Source organism: Kryptolebias marmoratus, linkage group LG18, assembly GCF_001649575.2.
Source record: "Kryptolebias marmoratus isolate JLee-2015 linkage group LG18, ASM164957v2, whole genome shotgun sequence".
Classification (NCBI taxonomy): Eukaryota; Metazoa; Chordata; class Actinopteri; order Cyprinodontiformes; family Rivulidae; genus Kryptolebias; species Kryptolebias marmoratus.
The window spans coordinates 14,141,790-14,158,581 of NC_051447.1; the positions used below are offsets into that span (position 1 = coordinate 14,141,790).

Here is a 16,792-nt window from a genome sequence, read left to right on the forward strand (position 1 = left end):
GTGGCAGGCGATTTGCATTCCTCTAACGAATGCTAAGCATGTAATAACCATCATGTTTGTCATTTAACCCGTGTAATAAAAACTATTGTCGAACTTCTTGAACGTCACGTGAGCAAGATTTCAAAGCTGCAACCTGCTTTCCTAGTTTATCGAACAGTGGCTGATGCTGTTTTCTAATCCATCTTCACAACGGCACCACCAGATGAAATATTTCTTTTAATTTGGTCATGAATCAGCTCGACACATTTTAGAATCCTTACTAGGGTAAAAAAAAAAAAAGAAAAAGTAAAATCTGAGCGTGGAACGAGGATCTTTGACTCAACATAAATGTTTAATGATTGAGCCTCAAGAGGTTAAAGAGTGCGCAGGACTGGAAAAAAAAGCTTCTTTTTCAGAGTTGTTTTTTTTTCTTTAGTTTTCAGAGGAGAGCTTTCATTTTCAAACCTTCTGAACTGAAAAATGTGGCAGTTTGAAGTGAGGAAGGTGTAGTTGGAGTAATAAAGAGGTCAAACGTACACATATCGACGGGGGGAAATGGGAGTATTTCCTTCAAATAAATTAGGATTACCTGCCACGGCAGTCTGACTGATTCTGACTTCTTTGTTCATTTCTAACAGGGATCAACGGGCACCACCAGGATTGGGAAATATGACTCCAATACCAAACAGAACAAGGTATCATGTGTGTTCATTATGCCCCTTCAGGTCTGCAGGTTTGTGTTTGGCTTCATCTCCACTCCCTCCCCCCTGTGTGCTTTCCAACCTACAGCTCCTCTACACATTCGACAAGGAGGTGTGTGTCAGCAGCTGCTCCCTGAACAAGGAGGAGACGCTGTTAGGTGAAAGGAAAGACCCGTCCGCGGGAAATGTTGTTTACAAAACTTGGTTGTTGACCTCGAGTCAAGTTTAAAAGCCCAGAAAGGGCTTTTAAACACTTCAATGGGATGGCACAGATATAATTGTCATAAAGTTTGCTGCTTCTGTTTTTTTTTTAAATAGAATTTTGCATTTACTTCAGAATGATATGAATAGTGATCACATGAACGGCAATTAACTGCAAAGTCGTTCTTAGAACATAGCCCCCAAAAGCCCCATTTCCACTGCATTTCAGCCACGAAAGGAGCTGCTGACGTCATTTCAGCGATCCTCTCGTTAACACGGGCCAGAGAGTCGACGAGGCAGAGGCTGGAGAGCTGGTGGGAGGCTAAAACACTGGCTGAAAGCTAAAAGAAGAGAAACACTAACTAAAAGCAAGAAGTAGCAAAACACTAGCTATAAGGTAAAAGGATAGAAATACTAGTTAAAAGCTAAAAAGAAGCAAAATGCAAAAGAAAAAGGGCCAACAGAAGCAAAACACTAGCTAAAAGCTACTTAAATGCTGGCTTTAAAGCTAAAAGTAGCAAAACAGTAGCTAGAAGCCAAAAATAGCAAAAGGCCAGCTAAAAGCTAAAGTAGCAAAAGCAATGTAGAAATAGCTGAACTGTAGAGAAAAGCTAAAACTAGCAAGATTAGCTTAAAATAGCTAAGCAACAGCTAAAGTGGCAAAAAGCTAGCTACATCTGAAAGTAGCTAAACAACTGTAAAAAGCTAAAGGTAACAAAATAAAGACAAAACTAAAGAAGTGTGCCGAGGCAGATTTCAAACAGAGCCATGTTTCTGAAGGAGTTGAAACCAATGTGGGTGTATTTCAATGGGGAAAGTGAAAGATTTTGAAAAGTATAAAAGCTACAAAACCCAAAAGTCACAGCAGCCGTCTCCTGAATGAGCTGAATATTCGGATATACAAAGAGCCAAAATAGCACAAAGTATGAAGGGTTACATTGCTAAATAATTACACCTCAGTAAACCACAGAAACGTCTGAGAAAAACACAGAAGCAGCAAAGTTTGTGTCGTTCTCCGAACCTTTGGCCCCCAGAGCGTAGAACTTTATGATCTTTCAACAGCTGCAAACGAACAACGCTATCTCCGACAGCGTTAAACGTTTTCTAGCGTACACGAAAAGCCGTTAAAAAGCCTTTCTCTTTTCAGCTGTCAGCTTGGCACAAAACACCAGAGGACGGGAGCGTCTGAAACCAAGTAACAGCCGAGCTCCTCAGCCTCTCCAAATGGTTTTAAATCTGACCTTTCCTTCTAAGATCTTCTCTCCATCCCGTCTGTGTGTGTAGTCTCAAAGTGTCTGACCCTCCTGATCGAGATCCATCCCATAAACGACACCCAAGTGCTCAAGGCGGTGGACTGCAGAGTCAAAGTGCAGGTGGAGTTTTGTTGCTCGGCTCAGAGTTTATTACATTTATCTGTATCTCTCTAAGCGCTAATTAAAAAGGACTTTTCACACAACATCAGCTGTCTGCATGTTTAATTTCAACCTTTGATCGAACACTGCAAACATTTTTGACAGATCTCACAGAAACAGCAGCGTGACTCGCGTCTTTGGAGAATTCGATGTTGTTTCTGTTTAAAGAGAGAAAAATCCCGACTTTTTGCCCGTTTGATGTCGGAGTTTCAGTGTGTGCTGAGAGGCTCAGCGGGAGGCCACTCTCTTCGGCCAAATCTGGGGCTTTTTTTTTCCCAGACAAAGCAGCAGTTTATTTATCTGCTACGTTTCCAAGTGTTTCCTTTTAAATCAACAAACGCCCAGAATTTAAATATCTGCAGTCCACTTGGATCCAGATAATTGCTGCTTTTGGCTTTTTTATTTAATTCTTTTTGCTCCTTCTGTTTGATGTTAGAAGCAGCTCTTTTATGAGTATTTTCCTTTTTTTTTTCCTTCTTCTTTTAGTTTCTCCATCAAGAAACTGTCAGGAGATCAGTGCTGGAGAGCCATTTGCTGCTGCTGACTGAAGATGGATGTAGGTTTTTAATGGGCGAAAGGGCGATCGTGTTTTTGCTCATGTTTCTGTGTGCGATTACAAATGCTCAAAATTTGGAGTCAACCTCATTCACCTTCACAGCTGAGCAACCTTAGCAAACACTACAATGGCTTTAATTCAGCTAGTTTGACAGATATTGAGCTAACATTTGGTGTGGTAGTAGCTTTGAGTCATCCTCAACACATACTCTGGGCGCTAAGAAATCACACAAGATCTTGTTCAAAAACTTTGCCATTAACTGTTGGAGTCAACTGTGTCTGTCTGTTAGCAAAATAATTCCTAGACCACTGGTCGGACTTTAATGAAACTTTCAGAAAGTAATTGTTGGGTTTACGACTAAAACTCATTTACATTTGGAGTCAACCTGATTTAAGATGGCCGCCACAGCCAACTGTCTTTAGGAAACACAGAATTGGCTATAACTTGGCCAAATGTACAGATATTTAGCCAAAAATTTGTTGTGGTAGTAGCTGAGAGTCAATCACAACATACAATCCATATTATACATATTATAGAAGATCTTTGCTGAGAAATTTGTCAGTAACTTTTAGATTCAACACTGGCTGTCTGTTAGCAAAATATCTCCTGAACCACTGGACAGATTGTATTAAACCTTTCGGAAAGTAATGACTAAATATACATCTAAAACTCTTTAACATTTGGAGTCAACCCAATTCAAGATGGCTACCACAGCTAATCAATCTTAGCCAACACAAAAATGGCTCTAACTCAGTCGGTTTCACACCCATGGAGATAAAATTTGATGTGGTAGTAGCTGAGAGTCATCCACAGCACATAACAGCTCTCACAATATCTCACAAGATGATTTTAGTTTTAAATTCTGGCGTCAAAAGTTGTGACTGATTTGCACTCCAAACAACGCCGGGCCCCTAACTGTGTTTGTATGCTTTTCTGCTTGTTGAGGTTGCGGAGGTCTACATAATTAACCTGATTTGTGTTTCAGATGTGGATCTTTACCACGTGCTGCTGTGCAAACAGGAGGGTTACCGAGTGGTGAGTTATTTTAGGGCATCTCAGAGAAGCACATGTCCAATAATTACGAAGTAAAACAGTTGGGAGGGGATTTTCCTAACCTCAGTGTAAAGATGGTTTCAGCCTCATCCTCTGTATCCTGAGCGAGTTATCCTCCCGAGTAGCTCGGCATTAAAAATTCAGTGTGTCCGCGAGGCTGAATCCAAATGTGTTTGCGCGAGCCAGGTGATGGCCAACCTTGAGCGTTTGTCCAAAACAGCCGAGAGAATCGTGGAGGATTTCTGCTGGGCCCAGTGGGACGGACACATGCAGAGACTCTACTACCTCACGCACAAGGTGGCTGCATCCCAATTACCCCAGCAGCACAGACATTCCTGTTCATTCATATTAATGTGGCTGTAAATAACAGGGTTAACGCCGCGTGTGGGAAATGTCTCCCGCAGGACAAGTTCCTGCTGCGATGTGTTCAGTTCCACCCAAACCATAACTGTGAGACTGTGGTAAGTCAACTTAATGTCTTATTACAAGTATTTGGGTGTTAATCACATCGGAGTTTCTTTTTATTCTAACGTTGTGCTTTGTTTTTTGTTTTTTTTTTTGCTTTGTGTTATTGTCCAAACAGTTGGAGCTAGTTTTAGCGTTGCCTGCCAACTCTTTCCACGCCGTCAAGTAAGAGAATCAATAATACCAGAGGAACAAAAACAATCCATATTCTCCAAGTTACACTTTCTGTTTAATGTAATCTGTTGAATGTACAGTTATGGGAAAAAGAAGGTCAACGTTCTTTCAGTTCTAGGGTTTTACCCATCAGGAACTGATAAAAACGAGCTGGTCTTTACCAGGTTCTGAATTTTATTTATACTGAACCTCAAGAGGGGGCTGCGGGAGCTCGGGGGTCAGCGCCGCAGTGTTATAATCCTGAGGCTGCAGGTTGGAGCCCAGGTTGCGGCAGGAAGGGCACCTGGCGTAAAAAAAAACGAAACAAAAACAAAACAAAAAAAAAAAACAATTGGCAATTTGTTCGCACGAGTTTGCTCACTGTGGCGACCCCTGAAGAAGGGAGCAGCCGGAAGAACATCTCCCTCCATGTCATATTTTATTCAACCAGAACCCAAGTCCACCTCAGGATTCAGTATTTCATAGAAGTGGTTCCCAAAGTTTTTAGTTTTCGACCCACAAAATGTTGGCAGCTTGAGCAGGGAGGCCCAGACGTGCTGCTCCACAGCCACCTCCTCCAGCTCCTCAGAGGATTCCAAGGTGTCCCCAGGCCAGCAGAGAGACAGTCTCTTCAGGGTGTCCTGGGTCTTCCCCATGGTTCTCCTCCCAGTTGGACGTGCCCAGAACACCTCCCCAGGGAGGCGTCCAGGGGGGCATCTTTACCAGAGGCCCGAACCACCTCAACCGGCTCCTCTGGATGTGGAGGAGCAGCGGATCTACTCCGAGTCTCTCCCGGATAACCAGGAGTCTGACTTAACTCTAAAGGAGAGGCCAGCTACTCTGTGGAGAAAACTCATTTTGTTCCTTCAGTCACTACCCAGAGTTCATGACCACAGGTGAAGGTAGAACGTAGACCATAACAAACCGATCCATCTGTCCATCTTGTGCTCCAGGAATAAATAATCTGTTTTAGAATTAACAAAAAAAGGTGGACTTTATTTTTCCCATGACTGTTCTGTATGTCTTTGTGCTCTATTTATTTGCCAAAAATCCTGAATTGTGTTTTTTCTTCGCTTGTCTCTGTCTGACAGGTTTGAAAATCTGGGTTTTGACCACTACATCGCTGAGAAACCAAAGGAGGAACCTGTCAGGATGCAGGTGTTCACAAACCGAATCGGTAACACCAACATCTAATCTGCCCACGCCTATTCTATCTCGCTTTAAAAGGAGTTATATTGACTTTGTTTTTGTTTTTTAAATTTCTCTGCTAAAGAAGAGGGTGAGTCTCAGTTGGCATGAACAATTTAACAATTATTTTTTTAAACAAGCAATCAAACACGTAATGAGCAGAATGTAAATTTGATCATGGAAGATCAGAAAGTCATCATCGTCGGTGTGATTTCAAATTTTCCTGATGATTCACACGGGTTTAATCTTCCGTTTTGTAATTTGCTTTCTAAAAACGTAAAACAAAAAAGTTATGGAACTAACAAGACCACAATATAATACTTAGTCAATCATTTATTGTGGATAGCGCTCCAATATTACAAATCAAGGTTGCAAAAGTATGTGAATCTCAAAAATAGCAGAAAAAAAGCTGTTTTTTTTAGATTAAGAAAGATTATAAAAGCCCCAGTACAGAGTTTGGACATCTGTGAAGAGATTGTGCAATTGTTTTGTAATATTTGAACCAGAAAAGGTTGTTAAATTTGACAAAAACGAGAGAAAACATCTGAAAATCACTAACCTCAAGTCTAGTCCTTCTACCAACATATGGCTGAATGTAATTTGAGTCTACTACTGTAGATAGCTAAATCAGAGTTAATAATGTTGTGTAGTTGTTTTTTTGAACATATCTGCAGGACTGATCACCAGTTAAAGATGTTTAGTTGGAAGAATCACTGCATAAAGATTTCACACCAGGGTTGCCACAAATAAATATGTAATAATGGATAATTCTGAACAAAAAACAAGTCAACTATTGTGTTTCGCTTGGTTCTCTTAATCTTCTTTGGGGATTTGGGGATTTCTTTGTACTCTCCATTTACACAATGTAATTTATGATTTAATGTACACGATGTGCCAAAATCTTAAGCCACTTATTTCTTTAGATTTTGCTTTAGGCGAGCCAGACGTTTAAATTCAGTAGCTCTTTGGGAATCAGTTTTACATGTACAAACATTTTTTTTAAATTAAATTGAAGAAATTGATATAAATTCTGCATCACGTTGTTAGAGATAAGTTTATGTGTAGCAGCACACTGCCTCATCCCTTGAGTTACGTGATATTTCCATTCTTCAGAAGATGGTATGGTACAAACATTGGATTAAAAACATTTCTAATATCCAGTAAAAAAAAAGCATTTAACAGATCTTCATAAATCTATAAAAGCTACTGATTATGACCATTTATATAGATTACAATCAAGTCTGGCTCCTTGGAAGCAAAATATAAAGAATTGAGGAATGGATCAAGAATTACAATAAAAAAATTCAACTCAAATAGGGTGACATGAAAGTCTATAAATTACTATTTGATTTATACATTTAAATTGTTGATTGAATCTTTGACTTTAAGAATTAAATACAAAAACTTCCTTCCATACAAATGTCAGTAATGTTAGTTAACAATAAGTAATCCATCAGTGCATTATAAACAGATCTATTATTGATATTGATGATTTATAATCAGCTGTTTGAGTCCTAATGTTTGTATGTTTTGCTTTAATTTTAGGAAGCATGTGTGTTTGCTACAGCCAGCCGCTGAAAGACAAACAGGAACTGATCTACTCCGTGGTTTTAGTTCACAAAGGTGCGCTTCTGTTATCTTTATTATCAGCCGCTGCCTTAAAAAGCAGTCAGTCATGTAATTGGCTGTTCAAGGAACACTAGTTTCATAAGTGCATGTTTTTTTTCTGCTTTTTTCTAACTTATTTTTTTTTCATTTTTTTTTATCTTGATCACATTTTGACAAACTTTGGTTTCTCTCACTTCTTGCCAGATTGCAGCAAGAAGTTCAGAGTGTCTCTGAGCAGCGAAACGTCACAGAAACCCTCACATTTCCACCCGCTCTTCATCCCTATAGGTCAGTGCACACAGAAGTGATTTACACACACCCACACACACACACACATATCTCCAATCACACGTGTGAGTACCGTACGTACATTTCTCAAATATATGTAGAATTAATGCTGACTGCTGAGGGGCTTTGCTGAAATACGTGGAATGAATTGTTAACAGAAGTGTTAAAGTTAAAAAAAGAAAAACAGAAGCTACAAGCTAAAAATCAGCAAAACAGCAGCTAAAAATGAAAATGAACTAAACCGAAGCTGAAAGCTAAAATCAGCAAAGCATAACTAAAAGCTACAATTAGTAAAACAGTAACTAAAATGAGCAGAACCGTAGCTAAAACCCAAAATCAACAAACCAATTAGCAAAACAGTAGCTAAACAATAAATTAAAAAAGCTAAAAGTTAATATGAGCTAACTAGTATTTCATAGCTGAATGTAACCATACCATAGCTAAAAGCTAAGATGATCAAAACATGGGAAATGGATTTGTCTTTCTTTGTAAATAAAATGTAACAACTCAGAAAATATAAAAGTTACAAATAGTCACAGCACATAATTCCTGATCGAGCCGAACGTTTTGGTTCAGATGGCACAATGTAGATGGAGGTAGTTTGATTGCAAAAAAACATAAAACCATGCAAAAGAAACTAAACCAGAAAACAGTGTGAATGCTGAGTGCTGACTCAGCATTCCCACAATAACTACCTGGGGCTCGTGAAGCACACACAAACTGAGTGGAACCTGTGCTGCTGTAACATGCAGGTTACTACATCCTGGTGTATCTGCAGGACCATTTCCTCCACTGCATCAACACCAGGCAGCAGGAGCTGCTCTGCCACTCCCTCTTCCTCTCCGGTAACTCACAAGTTTGTGTCAACATGAAGCAAAACCAGAAAGTGTTCCTAAGTTCAGCCGCGGTTTAAAAGGACCCCCTGTATGTTCTACTAACCTTAAGGCGATGAGGTGAACGTGGGCCTGCTGCGTGAGCCAGCTAACGTCACCGTGCTGCAGATGGAGGACCAGTCTGGTTGTTGCCTGTTGGACCTGCTCGGTGGAAGGATTCACGCTGCTAGGCTCAGGCCTGCGTACCTGCTGCAGATACTGAGATCAGAAGCACGTCCTAGGTGAGAATGGTGGAAAAACTCGATAAAGATGCAGCCGTTTGTCTGAACTTTTTATTGTTAATCAATCGTGTAAGCTCATGGCACTGTAGCGCATTCAAGCACCTTGAAGCTGGTTATCCACCTGTTTATCTCCCCGCACTGTGTTTTGTAAAGGGTAAATGTGTTGTTTTCCCCTTTGTCCAAGATGTCCCAGCAGTAAGAGCGACCCGCAGCGCCTGGCTGCCCTCCACTGCCTGCTGGTTTACATGGGAAATGACCCAAACCTGGAGCTGAAGGTGCAGATGCAGACAGAATATTGAAATGACCTTTAAAGTCCGTTTCCACTTGCACTTAGGAATGCATTTTCATACCAAACAATTTATTTATTTTTTTTATCCAGAACATAAAATCGAGAGAGACAAAGTCATTGATTGTTACCAGGGTTGAAAAAGCACAAGATCAATACATTCTGTCTGAGGTAGGGAGAACTCAGAGGGGTGGCAGGATAAAGAAGAAGAAGAAGGAAAAAAAACAGGAAATTCTTGTCAGTAAGCTCCATATAACCCAGTGCACACTCTGGGGTTACTGTCAGACACTTTCTCCTAAAGGGAAATCAATGTTCGCCTAGGAATAATTACTGGATAGAGGGAAAAATGTCGCACTCTGCACTTCTGCCTGAACTCAGTAGGTGTCAACCTTGAGTTGGGAGCCAGCAGTCGGTAAAAATACGACAAGAGAAACAGAAAAACCCACCCGAAGCTGCAATAAAACAACAGAGGGGGGTGGGGTGGGGGGTGGGGTGTGTGTGAAGATGAACAGGCAAGAGTCCAAGCAGAGTCAAAGGCAGAAAAGAATGGCTGGATATTTGGTTTGTGCTGAGTCTGACGAAGACTTTATTAGTATTAGGTCCAAAATGAAAATGTTCCAGCTGCTAGATGGATGAAATAAATTATTTCTCTAAAGGTTATATGAGCCTCCGGCTTCATTAGTGCACATATAGCAGAGGAAAATGGGACACAGAGCTCTTGTCCTCTTTGTTGTCTGTTTGCGAGGCCAGCAGCAGCAAAGTAAAGCCTTTAATAAAGTGATTGCTTGTTAACAATTTTTCTTGGTTCCTGCAAGTTTGTAACCTAAAGCGAATGCAAATTAAACTCTCCAACTTCTTGTTTCCCCTCGCAACTCCACACTTTGGTTGTTCCATTTAAAATTTCTGGACTCATATTGACTTGTGGCAAAGACATATTTGTTCAAAGAAGGTCTGAGGCGCTGTGTTTGTGAGATTTACAAGGGGAAGGTCTTTCCTGAAGGGCATCATTATAGTTTCGTGTTTCTGTAATGCAGATGAAGCTCTCTGAAGATAAATAATTAAAGTAAAAACCTTATTGGAAGCCAAAATTGCTGGAACATTACCCTTTGACACAAAGTGAATCTGAAACTAATAAGAATGTAATAAATTTTCAGAGTATTTGCCTATTATTCAAAGTATTTGACAAAACAGTTAAATTATAAATTTAATAGAAAGTCAGGGGAAGGTTATAAGCATGCTTCACTCAGGATCCATGAATATTTGCAGCTCATTAGTTTCAAAACGAAGCAAAGCTTAAAGCCTCGAAAACAGACTGGCTCTGCATAAAATGTGCTCAAAAAATGATTCAAAGTTTAACTATATGAAGAAGTTTAGGCAACCAAACTTCTCCATTATGGTATTCAAAAGTAAAAAAAAAGTGAAAAAGTTTATGAAGCTTCGCTATCACCTGAATTTGGCATCAACAGTGGATGAAAACAAGGTTTCTGTGTTGCTTTTTTTTGCAATATTAGCAAAGGCAAGAGGTCAGTTTTATGTTGTTGATGTGACGTTTAAGTGAAGGAAAAGGCAATTTTCTAATGGCTCCATGCTCCAAACTAAAAACTTCTTCAATTATTGCACCTTTAAATGTTTTCCTACAAATGCTGTAACATATACAAGTTTAATATGAAAGTGCAGCGATATAAAAAAAAAGGCATTAACGTGCCACCTTGTCTTGTAGCCGTCGGCATTAGCGTCGTCTAGCAAGCACGCCAGTTCTCTGCAAAAAAGTGATTATTTCCACAAATAAGAAAGAATATTTCTGTGTGGAGGATTAGTTGAAGATACAGAAATTACTCATTTAAATACGCCCCCCCCCCGTGTGTTTCTATCTTTCTTCTAGATAATTGAATGGCTGTGTGACAACGTGAACCCCTTGGAATCTGTTGATCCAATCCAGGAGTTCATTTTAGGTACGTGGCAGCTCCCTAGCATCACTATGCTCCCTTTTAGCGAGCTTGGTGCTTTTTTTTGTTTTTGTTTTAGTCTGTGGTCTCTTGAATGCTTACATCTTGTCTACACAAACCCGAATTCTTTCATCAACCGTGTTTGCCTTTTAAAATTCTTTTCGCAAACTTGTGCCAGGCGTCCCATGCAGGTCTGTGCAGTTAGAAATTGGATGAGTTTTTTTTTTTTCAGAGACGTTGAAGGCTCGGGAAAAACAGAGCAAACATAGTTAAGTTCAAGCCGACACACGGCACATATGTATGACTCAGTATGGGCTTCTTGCATTATGTGCAAGCACATTATTATCCCTACAGAAAGCATCTCCCTGTGAATAGATGATCACAGCTGAAAACAAAGCGCCTGGCTGAATACGTTTGCATTTATTACTGTTTAACTAACTATATGTTCATACAGATGTTACTCTGCAATAGGCTAATGTTGCTTAAACCTAATAACTCAATATTCTGGGGATTTATCTCATTACTTGCTACACATTTTAATAGTGATACCTGATATACATAGAATATTTTTGGTCTTTATCACTATAGCTAATATACATTTCAAAATTCTGGGTATTTCTCATGATCTGTATTTATCTTGATATTTTAACAACTGCTTTAAACCACTGGAGTCCTTTCAGTTGTAAGATCTTTGGTCTATATAGTGCGTCATTTACCTTTTGTGTTCATGTCTAGACAAAATGTCTGTGTGCATACTTATTTAAAAACAAAAACATTTAATGAACAGTTCAAACTTTTGTTTGTGCTGTATCTGACTTTTGTTCCGTCTTTCCCTGCACAGCCTCTTTGTACAGAATAGCTTATGAGAAGTGTCTCGGCTTGGATAAAGTTCTGCCCTACTCCTCGATCTTTGCAAAGAAGGTACCGCACGCTTATGCATGCGCACGCATTAAAGTACGGAGAATAAATGAGCATCTTTCCGTGTGCACCGGAGTGAATGCAGAGGAGGACACACCTGCTGCGGAGCTCTCTTCTCCGGGCCTTAATTAGCACACACGCTCACTGTTTGCTTGGTGTTTGTGTTCCAGGAGGTCCCAGTGTGTTTGTTAGAAGTCCCTGGTGTGATTTGTACCACTGAGCTGCATATTGAACCTGACTTTAAAGCAAAGGTAAGGACAATTTTTTCCCCCAACTTTTTCCCAGATTTATTACACAAAAAGTTAAAACTGAAACTGTCTCTATTATCATGTGAGAAATTAGCTAAATTAAATGTTCTAAATGCTTTGCTGCTTGTTTTCTGAGATACTAAGTTTTATATATAAATTCTTGAAATTTACCTTATAAATCTCTTATTTTGCATATTTAGTGTCGTCTCATATGCAGCTGTCCTCACTTATTTTGTCCTTGCTGCGTGGGGGTTCCTTTGGTCTTTGTTTCTGTGTATAATCCCCGTACAGCCCAGGGGTCCCCGGTGTTTCTGGTCAGAGCTGCAGTGGAACACAGAGAAGACAAAACATTTGGACGCCGTTCCAAACCCCAGATACAGAACCCCACTCATTCAGGCCGACTGGGATAAACTGGTGAGCCTGTGTTTGTCCGAAAAGCAAGCATCTTTTCTTCCGTATTCCTTCACGCAAACCACTTCTGAGTCACCATTGTTATATCAGAATCGCAAAGTTAAAGTAGAGGATGAGAGAATGTGCCTTTTTGTGCATGTCCTTGTCAGCGTACCTATGGGTATTGTCAAACACTAGCAGCGCATTTTCATCCCTCCCATCACAGTGTTGTTGTTTCAGAGGTCCGAGAGAAGACCCTCCAGCCAAATGACTCACATGGAGGAGAACACAAAGAAGTAGGTCTGCCTCCCACTGGAGCTTTGTTCCGAAATGTGTACAGTCCTGAAACCGGAGGGAGGGAATGCATGACTGCTCTTCTGCTTTGTCTGTAAAAATGACATCCTTCTCTTCTATGAGGGGCGGCACAGTTCAAATCATAACCCTCCGAAAGCCTGCTGGTTTTAAAGGTCACATGTGTTGGGTTTTTTTAACCTTTTGCTCCAGTTTTTAAAATTTTATGCTGATTGTTCTTTTTATTGGTTGATAGATTCATAACATCTCAGTCACAGCCAACCTCCAAAAAAGGACACATGCAAAACAAAGAAACTAATTTTTATGTTGTTGGTTTTATTGTTTAATAAATGTCGCTGTGTCCTGGATAACAGGGTCATAATAATCCTCTCTAAACTGACTGGTTCCTTCCAGATATTAAAATTTTGCAAATATAGCAGCATACTTTTAAACTGCCTCAACTAAAGGAATAAAAAGCAAGACTATTTTTAAAATGTTTACTTAAAGGGATAGTTCAGATCTTTTTAAGTAGGGTTCTGTGAAAAGGTCAGAAGCGGTTCATGGCTTACCTGTTGTACTTTTTGAACAACCTCAGTTTGAAGAAAAGAGTTTAATTCTGGCAGGATTGACGAGTTAACAGCTACTCCGAGTGGGGTAAGACAGAAACTAATCATTTGACTTTTGAAGTCAACCCAGTTCAAGATGGCTGCCAAAGCTAATCGGTCTTCACAAACAAAAAAATGACTATAGGTGTTGATTTTTCAGATACTGAGCTGGATTCTGATGTGGTAGTAGCTGAGAGTCACCCTAAATGATCACGCAAATGTTTAGTTTGAAACTTTAGCATGCAAGGCAGCGAATGATACACATTCTTTCCAGGAATGCTAGTTTTTATTAATGATACATTACAGGGTTATCCTGGCACATAATAGTCCTGCAGGAAGTGCTATAGCTAACTGCTGCTGCCATTTCACTGGCAAATAACCACAGAACTCTATGGGACTAATAATAAGTATTGATGGCAATGTAAAGAGTTGTAAAATAGTGTTAGCATAAACAGCTGTGAAATTTGAGACTGGAGTTGTTTAAAGGCAGTAATCCATTTTAGTCTTGGTCCCTCTGGGACTAGCCATTAGCTTGTCAGCCTGGTCAGAATTGAAGTATTTCTTTAAACTGTGGTCATTTTAAGAGCTATCGAGAACAGGTAAGATATTCATTGTTAATTTCATTTCCACAGAATCCCAATTTAAAAGATCCAGACTTTCCCTTTAAGAAGCTGTTTCTCATTTAAAGCGTTCACTTGTCTTTTTCTTTGTTTTGTAGAGTTCTTTCAATGGTGGACACCTGGTGTCTTGGTAAGATTGCCTCATCACACACGCACACACACACACACACACACACACACACACACACACAGTCCAATAGATAAAGTTCTGGGCGGTGAATGTTGCTCATAACAAAACCTCAGCTCATAATAATGCACCAAAGTTTGTGCGAGTGTGCTCAGGTCTGTGTATTCCTTTGAGCTCGCACTCTTTGTCCTCACCGGAGAATTCGCTGAACAGAACCTCCAAACTAATTTATCTTGGAGGGAGACGTTGTGAAAGGAGAGGTGGAGGGGGCAGTGAGAAAAGGAGAAAATATAGTGAGAAAGATGGAAAAAAGTAGAAATCTACAATTACACAACAACAAAGAGTTCGGTACTTCCCTCTCTCCTCTCCACATGTTTTTTTTTTTCCTGCTCTTCCATTCTTTTCTGCAGCTGTTTCAGGTCAACCTTGACACAGGACTTTCCCTTATCTTAGATTATCCACAGATGTGATCTCATATGTCCACAAACCTCCCTAGATTCAACAGTAAACACAGACTCGCGAGTACGCCTCCTGGCATCATCCCTTACGACACTGTTTCTGAAAAATATATAAAAACAAACCACAACAGTCATTTTTAAATGATTTCAAATCTAAAAGTTATTAAAAACACAAACATGTAAACTAATAGGTTTAAAATTTCAAGAAATTTCCCTTTAATTTGATGCGAGCAGCGTTCTTTATTCAGGTTAAATAAGGATAATAAAAGTCTAGAAGTGTTGCGCAATGTTAGAGAAAAGCAGAAAGCAGCTGGTGAAATCATTTATGGTTTTGTTGACAACAAATCAGTAACAGGATTGGGTATTAAACTCATAAACAGTGAATGATATTAAAGGTTTTAAAAGAATCTGGATATTTCTTTAAAAAAAAACAGAATAGCAATAATGTTTGGGGCCTGTAACAGGACAACGTTTAAAACTTGAAAACTTCATACCAGCTTCAGCACAAGTGAGCCCAGCTGAGTTTGGTTTTCTAAATTTTTAGACATTTTATTCTTGTTTTGTTCTATTTGTTCTAACTTTATCAGAATACATCAAATGAGCTGTTTGGTTTGTCACTGATGGAGCGCAGCGATGGGCTTCTTCTACCTTAGAGTTTAGTGAACAACTTCTAAAAAAGAAAACATAGCTATTTTTTTTAATTATTTTGAGAATTCTGTTTAAATCAAACATTAGGTGTAGACCAGATAAAAAGGTATATAATCAGATACTTAGAAAATGGTCAAAACTACAAGTTAAAGGAGATTCCTTTCAAATGTTGATAGAGCTGAAGTTTGGTGTGGTAGTAGCTGAGATTGTTCCACAAAACATATTCTGATCTCAAACAGAACTTTCAGAAAGTAATCACTGGGTAGACCTCTACACCTGATTGACTTTAGGAGTCGAGCAAATTGAAGATGGCCGCCACAGCTAATTGACCTTAGGGTACATATAATGGCTGTAACAAGTATTGTGCTGAAACCTGTCACGGTAGCAGCTGAGCATCATCAACAACACATACTCTGAGCATAAGATCCTGTAATACAAGATCACAGATAAGACTGTCTTCAAGATTTAACCAAAACAGATACATCTCAGTTATTTCTCAGCACAAGATGATCTTAGTCTAAAACTGACATGAAAGGTGGTGGGCGATATGCATTCCTTCCTTTTGATTTAATCTTTTTTATCCTCTCCATCTTCCTCTGTCTCTGCAAAATTCCTCAATGGCTTTACTTCTTTCTCCTGGTCTAGTAGGTCCATCATCAGCATCCTTCACTCCAACATCTCTCTGATTTATGACTAAACATTGCCTAAATAAATCAAAAGTATAATTGCAAAGCTTGTGAGAGCAGTAGTAGTTCTGCATCTTGTATCAGTGCGGGCTGCTGACAAGCGTGCTGCAAATCTGGCCACATTTTTCTGCAAGTTAGCCTTGCCCTCGGAGAGCTATTTATATCTGTAGCATGTCGTACGGAAACATCAAACAGCCTGCTTCTCATGTGCATGATCAAAGTTGCTGTGCATTCGGGTATGCAAGTGAGTCCGGAGTTAACTAAGCCGAAGCACGGTCCGCTTTCATGGGACTGAAAGAAAAACAGCAAACGCACTCATTCTCGCACAGTGGGGTTGCTGCCTCGTAACCTCCTAAAGGCCGGGAGACGCATCTTTAAAAGGAAAATTACACCAAAAATGTATCTATTAATGAATCGGTTCCTTTTCTTCTTTTTTAAAACTGAAATCGTAAACAAGCCAACAGTTTTTGGTTTGTAAATTTCTACCAGTGGTTGGTTTGATTTTGGTTCTGCCTGTCCTGTTCACTTTAACGGAGCTGCAGCATCAAAACTTTGTGCTTTCCTCCTCCTGCAGATAGGAAGCTGGTGCCGCTTTTTCAGGAGGAAGACCGTCAACAAAGGGGACTCATAGGCCTGGTGAGAGAACTGCCACAAACACATAAAGTGCACTTCATGGTAAAAACAAACAAACAAAAGTCGGTTAGGCACTGAGACGAAAATAAATCTTAATGCTACAGTGCACACAGTGATATTTTAGGGCAGAAGAGCACTTCCAAATTTGAAGAAACAGATTTTCGGAAGTGTGTGTGTGTGTGGGATGCCTTTACTGGTTCTGGCATCAACGTCAAACT

The 16,792-nt window shown here is 39.7% G+C and overlaps 1 protein-coding gene across 1 annotated transcript in view; it reads left to right on the forward strand.

Moving 5' to 3' along the window:
- Positions 1-16,792, forward strand: part of LOC108235122 (gamma-secretase activating protein) — a 33,082-nt gene that overhangs the window by 1,208 nt on the left and 15,082 nt on the right. Inside the window, exons 3-25 of the mRNA XM_017414920.3 lie at positions 618-674; positions 769-838; positions 2,029-2,076; positions 2,166-2,254; positions 2,780-2,849; positions 3,835-3,884; positions 4,089-4,199; positions 4,307-4,363; positions 4,486-4,532; positions 5,612-5,697; positions 5,794-5,799; positions 7,254-7,331; positions 7,521-7,604; positions 8,357-8,449; positions 8,550-8,718; positions 8,903-8,993; positions 10,887-10,956; positions 11,792-11,871; positions 12,039-12,119; positions 12,408-12,530; positions 12,747-12,802; positions 14,121-14,152; positions 16,516-16,577. Of these exons, the coding sequence (XP_017270409.1) occupies positions 618-674; positions 769-838; positions 2,029-2,076; positions 2,166-2,254; positions 2,780-2,849; positions 3,835-3,884; positions 4,089-4,199; positions 4,307-4,363; positions 4,486-4,532; positions 5,612-5,697; positions 5,794-5,799; positions 7,254-7,331; positions 7,521-7,604; positions 8,357-8,449; positions 8,550-8,718; positions 8,903-8,993; positions 10,887-10,956; positions 11,792-11,871; positions 12,039-12,119; positions 12,408-12,530; positions 12,747-12,802; positions 14,121-14,152; positions 16,516-16,577 (1,710 nt within the window). The remainder of the gene's footprint in view (positions 1-617; positions 675-768; positions 839-2,028; positions 2,077-2,165; positions 2,255-2,779; positions 2,850-3,834; positions 3,885-4,088; positions 4,200-4,306; positions 4,364-4,485; positions 4,533-5,611; positions 5,698-5,793; positions 5,800-7,253; positions 7,332-7,520; positions 7,605-8,356; positions 8,450-8,549; positions 8,719-8,902; positions 8,994-10,886; positions 10,957-11,791; positions 11,872-12,038; positions 12,120-12,407; positions 12,531-12,746; positions 12,803-14,120; positions 14,153-16,515; positions 16,578-16,792) is intronic.